Here is a 10,047-nt window from a genome sequence, read left to right as displayed (position 1 = left end):
ATGCAAACAACTCCACATGTATAAATCGCACATCATCGGAATCATCGGATTACAGAGGTAGCCCTACTCCGCTTTACTAGTGCGCTCCTACCTGCCCTCGGTCTATATAGGCTACTATTGCTTATTGAAATTGGAACCATTTCGCCACAAAATAACCATTTCTACAATGACAATTATCCTGCCATTCGTTTTTTCCGCTGCCTTTTACATGATGGTCGGATACTTTCATTCTGCATGCGCTGGATCAGTGTTTCTCAACTCAAATGCCATCAAGAACATACCTGGAGTGGCGGGTCCGAGTCACCCGGTCAGCGCAAGCCCTGACGAATTTACATTTGACATCGGGACCCAAAACCTGGCAATTGATACCGTACAGGTAAACTCAGCATCCCATAAATCATAAGACTGGGCAATTTTATATTGATCAAAGTAGACTATCCATTGTGTTTAATTTTGAGGTTTTAAAATGGACCGTAGTTTCCCTCATAGTTACATTGAGCAGTTTACCATCAGCAATATACATAGCATACTATTTAAATTGGCAAGTATTCTAAAAAGTTGAATTCATAAAATGAATCATCTGACTTTCTTCTTTCAGTCTTTGAGTTGCTCTGCCGATGAGGAGTGCGGTGACCATGGTTTCTGCTTGGAGTCCCGAGGTGCCTGTCTCCCATGCAAGAAGCGCAGGAAGCGCTGTATCCGGGACGCTGTGTGCTGCCCTGGCAACCAGTGCAGTAATGGTGATTTGCCGACAAGTCCCAACACGTTCATGTTAAATTACACAATCTAATATGTTTTATCGTGCATTTAGAATATGTTGTCTAATGCCATTCCTCACTGCTTTGATCTTTTGAAGAGAAGTGTAGTTGAATTTGAGTAATTCTACACACTTTTTTGAAGGAGCTAGTGTAATTTCAAGCACATCATCTCATGTTTGATCTTCTTGTTTTCTTCCTAGGCCTGTGTTTGCCCAGCAATCCTGAGATCGTTCAGCACATCGAAATGCCAATCTTCAATACACACGAGGAGAACTCTACAGTGGAACTGCACTCCAAGTTGCCCACACAAGATCTTTCACAAATCCCAAAAGGTATGTAAACGAATCAGCTATGAAATGTACTATTGAAAATGGACTCAGGGCGATCTATGTCTTGGAATAAACAAAGCCTACAATATACTCATTAAACTTATTTGTTCAGGTCTGGAAGGTGAGAACTGCCTGAGGTCTTCGGATTGCACAGAGGGACTTTGCTGTGCGCGCCATTTCTGGTCCAAGATCTGCAAGCCAGTGGTGCAAGAAGGTCAGGTCTGCACCAAACACCAAAGGAAAGGCACACACGGTTTGGAGATATTTCAACGGTGTGACTGTGGAGGCGGCTTGTCCTGCAGAACACAGAGAGGGGAGCACAACAGCAAGGCATCTCGAAGTCTGCACACTTGCCAAAGACATTGAATCAACGAACTGTCAGCAGCAATCCACGGATTTCCATAGCTTTTCGTAAATTCAAAAACTAAAGGACGGGTGTGATTTCCGACAAGCGAAGTGGAGAGGAAGGAGTTTTCTATTGGGACTGTTTTTGTGTGGTTTTTCAGATTTTGTTCTTCAAAAATGACAAGAGTAGTTGTGATTGTTTCTCTATGGAACTTGAGATAGGATTTTTACAGTAAATTACTGTATTGTACATAACATATAGATAGATGATGGCACTTAATTATTTGTAGTCACAACTATTCGAAGAAGGTGCTCTATTTACATGTATCAACTCTGATTTATACGAGTTTATATAGATTCTGATATAAATGTCTATATTTTTTATTTGAAATAAAGAGTGTGACGATATTTAAACGTCTTACGAAATAATTTGCACATTACTGCATGTAATAATTCACTTGTTTAGAGAACTACCAAGGGAAAGGGGAAATGAATTGATGCTGTCAAAGGAGTCCATATTGGCTTAGTCCGACCAATTCCAAACATGACCTATTTATTAGAAGGTATACAACCGTTATAACTATTGATGTACTCTGCTTCAGTTCTAAAACATCCTGACCGGTTGCATCACCGCCTGGTGTGGCAACTGCTCGGCATCTGACCGTAAGGCGCTACAGAGGGTAGTGCGAACGGCCCAGTACATCACTGGTGCCAAGCTTCCTGCCATCCAGGACCTATACAATAGGTGGTGTTGGAGAAAGACCATAAAATTGTCAGAGACTCCAGTCACCCAAGTTATAGACTTGTTTTCTCTGCTACCGCACGACACCGGTACCGGAGCGCCAAGTCTAGGACCAAAAGGCTCCTTAACAGCTTCTACCCCCAAGCCATAAGTCTGCTGAACAACTAATCAAATTTTACATTGACCCCCCCTCCCTTTTGTACACTGCTGCTACTCGCTGTTTGTTTGCTACCTACGCATAGTCACTTCACCCCCACCTACATGTACAGATTACCTCAACTAGCCTGTACCCCCGCACACTGACTCGGTACCGGTACCCCCTGTATATAGCCTCCACACTGACTCGGTACCGGTACCCCCTGTATATAGCCTCCACACTGACTCAGTACCGGTACCCCCTGTATATAGCCTCCACACTGACTCGGTACCGGTACCCCCTGTATATAGCCTCCACACTGACTCGGTACCGGTACCCCCTGTATATAGCCTCCACACTGACTCGGTACCGGTACCCCTGTATATAGCCTCCACACTGACTCGGTACCGGTACCCCCTGTATATAGCCTCCACACTGACTCGGTACCGGTACCCCCTGTATATAGCCTCGTTATTGTTATTCATAATGTGTTACTTTTTATTATTACTTTTTATTTTAGTCTACTTGGTAACTATTTTCTTCTTGAACTGCACTGTTGGTTAAGGGCTTGTAAGTAAGCATTTCACTGTAAAGTCTACACTTGTTGTATTCAGCGCATGTGACAAATAAAGTTTGATTTGATTTCAAAACTCCACCTATTATGGTAATAACCTATTAGGCTATAAGAATCACTGTGATTACTACCCTCTATTGCAGCAATCCTAACCTGAAACATCTACTGCTGATTGAATGTGATGCACAGTGTAGGTAGGACCTTTCCCTCTGTTACTGCTGCCATCCATATGGCTGTTTTACGGTGACTTATAGGGGAGCTAGTGGCTCACCACACTCCCTCTGACCTGTTAATCCTGAGCAGAAGAACCATAGGATCTAACTAAAATATCATCATTAAATGATGAAAAACCTTGTAAGTCCATTATGCCATACTTTTTTATATATATCTTTTTTTAAATTGATTGAAAACTCTCCTCAATGTACTCTGAGCATTTCATGACTCTAGGACCAGCAAAATGTATTCAGCATAGCTTCTGAAGTTTCATAATTGTCTGTTCGTTAATGGGGAAGAAAATTGTCCTTTTTTTCAATTTCCTGAAAAGTTCATATTTAGAGATCAGTTTTCATCAGACAGCGATGATATAGAGGCATGATGGTAACTCCCAGTTTACTCAGATAACAAAGTGGAACTCCGATGTTGAACTCTGAACTTGCAGGGAGGTATGAATGCTGCGTGGCGATAGTGTTGTCATGCTTGTCCCAGATCGTGCTCAAGGGCTTGTAAGTAAGCATTTCACAGTAAAGTCTACACTTGTTGTATTCGGCTCATGTGACAAATAAAGTTTGATTGGATTTGAGATCACTAGCGTACCGTGGGTACAAAAACAAATGAATTGAATTCATCTGCTTCTACAACAAATGAATGTAATTCGAAAGGGAAGCAATGTATCAAACGGACACACTTCTGTATCCCCAATACATCCCCAGTGCACAAACATCCATCACTTTAAAGTACTTTTTCTTTCTGGACGTAGCGTTCAACTTCCTTTGCGTTCCCCCGGCTTAACGAGAAACTGTTGAGTTCGTCTTTACGTCAAGCTGTCAAGCGAGACAAAGCAGGGGAGGGGGGGGTAGGCATTTCAAAGCATGGGATATACAGTTTTCAGTTGTCCTCTACCCATACATGTGCTTCCCCCAGCTTTCTGTCGGCGGCGGGGTGGACCTTTAAAACTCCAAAGCAAGGATCATACTTTTTTTTTATCTACACCCTTGAAGGGAAAGGGTACTCTTTTAATTAAGTACAGGTTGCTGCCTGGTACTCATTCATTAATAATCAGCCAACATTCGGTGTAAAATAACGGATCCCCTCTTTGCTGTCCGATACAATAAAACAGCAATTCACCTCTACTGAACAGGGCAGTGTGAATGTTTTACAGAGTACCTCAAAGCCCCCTCATCTTTGAAGTTGTGAGTAGTTGTGTAACTAGAGACTTGCAAACAAACAGAGTTAGAAAAACTCAAACACATTCATGTGAAATGGGCATTGTGTTTGGTCAAGTATGTGCTAATAAACACACACGTTCGAACCTGCGTGTTTTGTTGATCTGGATGTAGAGGTCAAGACTATTTGTCCTATATACTGTGTACTGTGTGTTTTTTCTTCATTAAGGGCTCTGTTCAATCCGCATCGCGGAAGTTCAGCTTTACAGCAGGTTTGAAATGTAAAGGCAACGTTCCCACTTTAGCGGAGACTGTGTTCACGGTGAACGCCACGTGTCGGCTTAAGCAGAAATGACCTTCACATTTCTATCGCGTGGAATCAGTCACACTTCAGCTTTAAAGATTGAATAGAGCTCTACATTTTTGTGTCATTATTTTATTCATATATTTAAGCAATTTGATTCTGCTAAAAATGTAAATGTAGGCTTTAAAATTAATTTGAGAAAAATAAAAAAGAGAACCAATCAGAAGATCGTCATAATGTTAAATCACAAAACTGATTTTGGATCTGTGATCGCACACACAGGCAACTGTAATACAGATCTTTAAACATCTACGAAACTTAACGATAACCATCAGCAGAGTCCACCTGCTAACCGATAACCCTTCTTCCTGATGAAACCTTTGGTCTTCTTCTAATGTTTTTAATGTTGAACTGGATCCCACATCTCTTTAAGTGAGCCCCGCAGTCTATAATTACTCCAGTTGGTTGCACCCAAAGCAGCTGTAAAATAGATATTAGGGTCAGAGTTTACTCTAATACTGTATATTCATATCTGAATGAGGATGTTGGTGGGCTGTTATTTTCCAAGAATTGTAAGTAAATATAAGTGGATGTAGTATAACCGACTGCATGAATAGGGACGTCACCGTGGATCTCTTTCATTTAAACGATGAAGATAATAACTGGTGAGGCGAGGAAGGGAGATTGTTGCCCACAACCTGTGGATGCACTGCTATCTATGGCCCTCTGATGTCGGCATCAAAGGACTAACGATGCTGGTTTGATGGGAAAACAGGATACAGGTGATTAGTAATTAAACCTGCCCTTCCGCCTCCCCACTGCCCATTAGTGTGGGTGACAATAATTATGTTATCCTTCCTGTGAACACTACAGTGCAGATCTGGAGGCTATAACCTTATTGGACAAGGAGTGGCACAACAACCTCCTCTTGACTCTCCTTGATATGACCGAATCGGATCTACCAATAAATGTGCCCTGACATGTCTTAAGAAGATGCAAATGAACTGTGGTGACTTCCGGGAGTTGCCACTTCTACAAGTCTTTGGTTTTGCTCGAACCAGATTTTGGTTGTGTGACTTCACAATGTAAGCATCATGTAAGAAGTTGATAAGTATGATTTTTAAAAAAGCATGATTTTGACACATATACTGTACACTATTAGAAAAAAAGGGGTTCAAAAGGGAGTTTCAGCTGTTCCCATAGGAAAAACATTTTTGGATCCAGGCAGAACCCTTTTTGGTTCCTTGTAGAATGCTCTGCAGGAATGGTTTTACATGGAACCCAAAAGGGTTCTACCTGGAACCAAAAAGGTTCTTCAAAGCGTACTCCTATGGGGACAGCCGAATAACCATGTTAGGTTTTAGATAGCACCTTTTTTTCTAAGAGTGTACAATAAGTTCATAACAATTTTAATTGTTTTTTTTTGGGGGGGGGTCAGTGACACAGCAAAAGCTGTTTCTTAGCACTAAGATAGATGACCCAGTACTAGCGGCTGTACTTTTTACTAGCAGCCTGACTGCCTTGTTTGAATATTACAGACGTGAAATTCCAACAGTAATGATGTCAGGCATCACACATAGGAGCTCACAGAGAAGCGAACTTCTAAAGAGCAGGCGCTTGTCTGGTGGGTCAGTACACAAACAGAAAGGAACAGTCAAACACCTTTAACGTCGCAGGTTTACCCAAAGACTTACAGGTCAGACCGTCAGAGACATAAAGGATTTAGGTGAAAAATCTGTTTATGTGCCCTTGAGCAAGGCACTTAACCATAATTGCTCCTGTAAATTGCTCTGGATAAGAACGTCTGCTTAATGACTAACATGTAAATGTACATCTTCAAGTAAAAGCTAGCTGAAGGCATTACCTTAAGCATCAGTATCTATTGCAATTTATATGGAGTAATGATTGTGTTCATTACCAAGACATTGCTCACAAGACGGTTTACCACATTGCCTGGGACCTGCAGATGTACCGTATACTGAACAAAAATATAAATGCAACATGCAACAATTTCATTTTTTTTTACTGAGTTACAATTCATATAAGGAAATGAATCAATTGAAATACATTCATTAGGCATTAATCTATGGATTTCACATGACTGGATAGGGGCGCAGCCATGGGAAAGCCTGGGAGGGCATAGGCCAACCCACTGGAGAGCCAGGCCCAGCCAATTGGAATGAGTTTTTCTCCACAAAAGGGCTTTAATTACAGACAGAAATAATCCTCGGTTTCATCAGCTGTCCAGGCGGCTGATTTCAGATGATCCCTCAGGTGAAGAAGCCAGATGTGGAGGTCCTGGGCTGGTGTGGTTACACATGGTCTGCTGTTGTGAGGCCAGTTACTGCCATGTTGTCTAAAACGACGTTGGAGGCGGATTATGGTAGAGATATGAACATTCCATTCTCTGGCAACAGCTATGGTGGACATTCCTGCAGTCAGCATGCCAATTGCATGCTCCCTCAAAACTTCTGACATTTGTGGCATTACACTGCACAATGTGCACCTGTGTAATGATCATGCTGTTTAATCAGCTTCTTGATATGCCACACATGTCAGGTGGATGGATTATCTTGACAAAGTAGAAATGTTCACTAACAGGGATGCAAACACATTTGTGCACAACATTTGAGAGAAATAAGCTTTTTGTGCATGTGGAGACTTTCTGGGATCTTTTATTTCAGCTCCTGAAACATGGGGCGAGCACTTTACATGTTGCGTTTATATTTTTGTTTAGTATATTATAGACAGACTATATTCACATTTACCTCTGTATTATCCAACCAAAGGTCTTTATCTCTGCCAGAAGCATAACATGTTGCATCCTTGTTGGATTTCTGCTTCTCTGCCAGACAGACATTGATATAGCCAACCACAAATATGCGATGGATTTGTCATCTGGCTCTATGAAGCTGGCCACATCCTTAATGACAAGGATACTCAGTATGCTGTCTGTATCAATACACTCTGTCTGCTTCTACTCCCTCCTTCCAATCCTTTCCAATGTATTCCAATAGAGCTTCAGGCTCTATTCAATCTGGATCCCTGAAGAGTTACATAGAAATGTAAAGGGGATTTCTGATGGAACATCATGCAGCGTTTACCGTGAATGCGGTCTCCGCTAAGACTTGAAAATTGCCTATAAATTTCTCAATCACGCTGTAACGCTGAACTTCCCACCATGCGGATTGAATAAATCCCTTCATCCAAAAGGTTTTCCTGCAGGATGATGTCTCCAGGCTACATCTGCATCAGGCAGGTGGAATCTCTCTGTGCCGAGGAAATGACTGTCATAAGGTTACTAGGCAGCCCTGGTGTTCCAACACACAAAAAAGAATAAGGTGGACATGAAAAGGCAATAACTGTCCTGCTGAATACCCTATAGTAACATACTGGAGAGAGAGATCTGGTAGAGAGAGATAGAGAAAGAGAGAGAGAGAGGAAAGTGATGAGGAAATACGTGACTGGCCCCCTGTCCTAAATGCAGCCTCTGAGTTACAGTAAAGTGGTCTGGGGAAAGGGAAAACAAGGTCAGCCTGCTGCACAGGACTGTAACCAGCTGTGTGTGTGCGTGTGTCTGTGTGCTGGGGTAGAAACCATAGCTAACCTAACCTAAACTACAGCCTCATAACCCAGAGAAGGTAAATAGATGCTTTGATTCAGACTCTTCAAGCTAAAACGCGACACTGTGTTTTGCTGGCTTGAAAGCGCTGATGATTCATACAAACACAGGACTGTGATACTGTATGTTCCAAAATATTATCCTAGCATTAACCACAGGTTACTTCTGCCACTCAGTCACAGAGATAGTCCTTTGATATGGTGAATCTCTGCTTGTCTCAGACACATGTTGATTTAACATGACAGCAGGACTTCATGTGGCGCTTGTGTCACTGAAACAGATTATATTAAATTAATTAAAGAATGGAAAGTACTTTCGCTATAATGATTTAATGTCTGGTGGAAATTCATATGTACAGACATATCCTGTCAATTTCAACTAGCGGTAGTCTGCTATCCAAGCAAACACACAACCACCTTAAAGTTGTGTCCAGATGAAGCCCTCAGGTAAATGTCGTGGCAAATTAGAGATTCAACAAATTGCAGTGTCTCAATCTAATGTGGTTTAAAAACATGGTTTGGTGTAGCCTCAAGTCAACTACTAGAAATGTGATCTCAACTTTACCTACAATGGCAAATATTAATGCAACCTAGAGTCTAAACAAACCATATTTTTATATATAGCATTATTTGTTTGACTGAGTAAAAAGTTAGAAAAAGAGTCCACGGTCCTCTTCGACTGCCAACCTTTTTCAACAACATCAACAAGACTCCAACATCATTTGCATATTCCTCATGTCCAGAAACAACAAGAATATGTCCGCAGGCTTTTTTTACAAGCACCATAAAAAAAAAAAGATTTATAATGTAACAAACTGCCAAAGTCGGTGTCACCAAAGGGTTCTGACACATTTTGTAAATAATTTTATACAAAACAGGTCATTATGAAGCCTAACAACTTGCATACCTCCAACTACTTTAGCCCTACCTCTGTATGCTTGCTGGTTGCAAAGAACCACACAACCTGGCATAATCGTACACTAAATTTCACCAATCACGTTTCCCAAACTCTGTTTTGTTTTTTGCCCTAACACTACACATCTGATTCAAATGATCAAAGCTTTATGATTGGTTGATTATTTGAATCAGCAGGGTTGTACTCAGGGAAAAAATCTAAATGAGGACCAAGTTTGGGAAACACTGATTAGGCTAGCATTAGATTTCATTATTTTCTGTTATAGGCCTATTTCAAAGACTATAATTGAGTGTTCCAGGCCTCTACAGCTGCAGAAAGATCTGATTCAGACAGGCTATGCTTCAGACTGGGCCTTCTGGACACCCCGACATACCATTCTAGATAGATTCTTTCAGTTCCCGAGCACACAGTAAAAAACAACACAACGTTATGTCTAGCTTTAGTGCCAGACAAAATGAAACAAGATAAATAAATCCCCTTGGGCTGCATTTCAGATTGGCCCAGATTTTCTTTGGGAAGAAATGTTGGTCTCATTTCTCTTTGAAAAGTCTTTAATTCTTGCAACTCTGTTAAGAGCATTTTGTTTTGCATTCCACATGAATCACATGTATACAACATGTATCACGTAAATCGCTCTGCTGACTCACACTAACAAACAAAATATGAGTGAAATATGATTCCCTGTGTATTTGACACTGAAAAAGTGAATGTATCTTAATCAAGACAATTTTAAGGGCCCTTTCCAAGTGACCACACTGCACATCTTCGGAGTATATAAATCTGATGCTTCTTAGAAAGTGGAAAGAAACACAAATTCAGCCATTTCTCTCTGTAAGACTCTCACATTAATTCAGCCAATGTGTAATGGGCCATAAATAACTCACTTCAAGTCATAAATTCATTTCAAGCTAATTGAATAATTTGTTAGCATGTCTTTGAG

The 10,047-nt window shown here is 41.1% G+C and overlaps 1 protein-coding gene across 1 annotated transcript; it reads left to right on the top strand.

The window, feature by feature from the left end:
* LOC115106154 (dickkopf-related protein 1-like) lies at positions 1 to 2,919 on the top strand. The gene is made up of 4 exons (XM_029628712.2): positions 1 to 376; positions 599 to 740; positions 959 to 1,090; positions 1,200 to 2,919. The coding sequence occupies exons 1-4, from the start codon at positions 167 to 169 to the stop codon at positions 1,451 to 1,453; spliced, it is 738 nt and encodes a 245-aa protein (XP_029484572.1). The 5' UTR covers positions 1 to 166; the 3' UTR covers positions 1,454 to 2,919.
* The last annotated feature ends 7,128 nt before the right edge of the window (positions 2,920 to 10,047 follow it).

This window comes from Oncorhynchus nerka, linkage group LG23, assembly GCF_034236695.1.
Source record: "Oncorhynchus nerka isolate Pitt River linkage group LG23, Oner_Uvic_2.0, whole genome shotgun sequence".
In the NCBI taxonomy this organism is placed as follows: Eukaryota; Metazoa; Chordata; class Actinopteri; order Salmoniformes; family Salmonidae; genus Oncorhynchus; species Oncorhynchus nerka.
Note: the sequence above shows the minus strand (reverse complement) of the source record. Positions and strands in the feature narration are given on the sequence as shown.

Bases quoted from the DNA above. Each gene is read 5' to 3' on its own strand.
- LOC115106154 (XM_029628712.2), top strand. From the start codon at position 167: ATGACAATTATCCTGCCATTCGTTTTTTCCGCTGCCTTTTACATGATG. The intron at 377-598 runs GTAAACTCAGCA...TTCTTCTTTCAG, and splicing joins TGGCAATTGATACCGTACAG to TCTTTGAGTTGCTCTGCCGA. The intron at 1,091-1,199 runs GTATGTAAACGA...TTATTTGTTCAG, and splicing joins TCTTTCACAAATCCCAAAAG to GTCTGGAAGGTGAGAACTGC.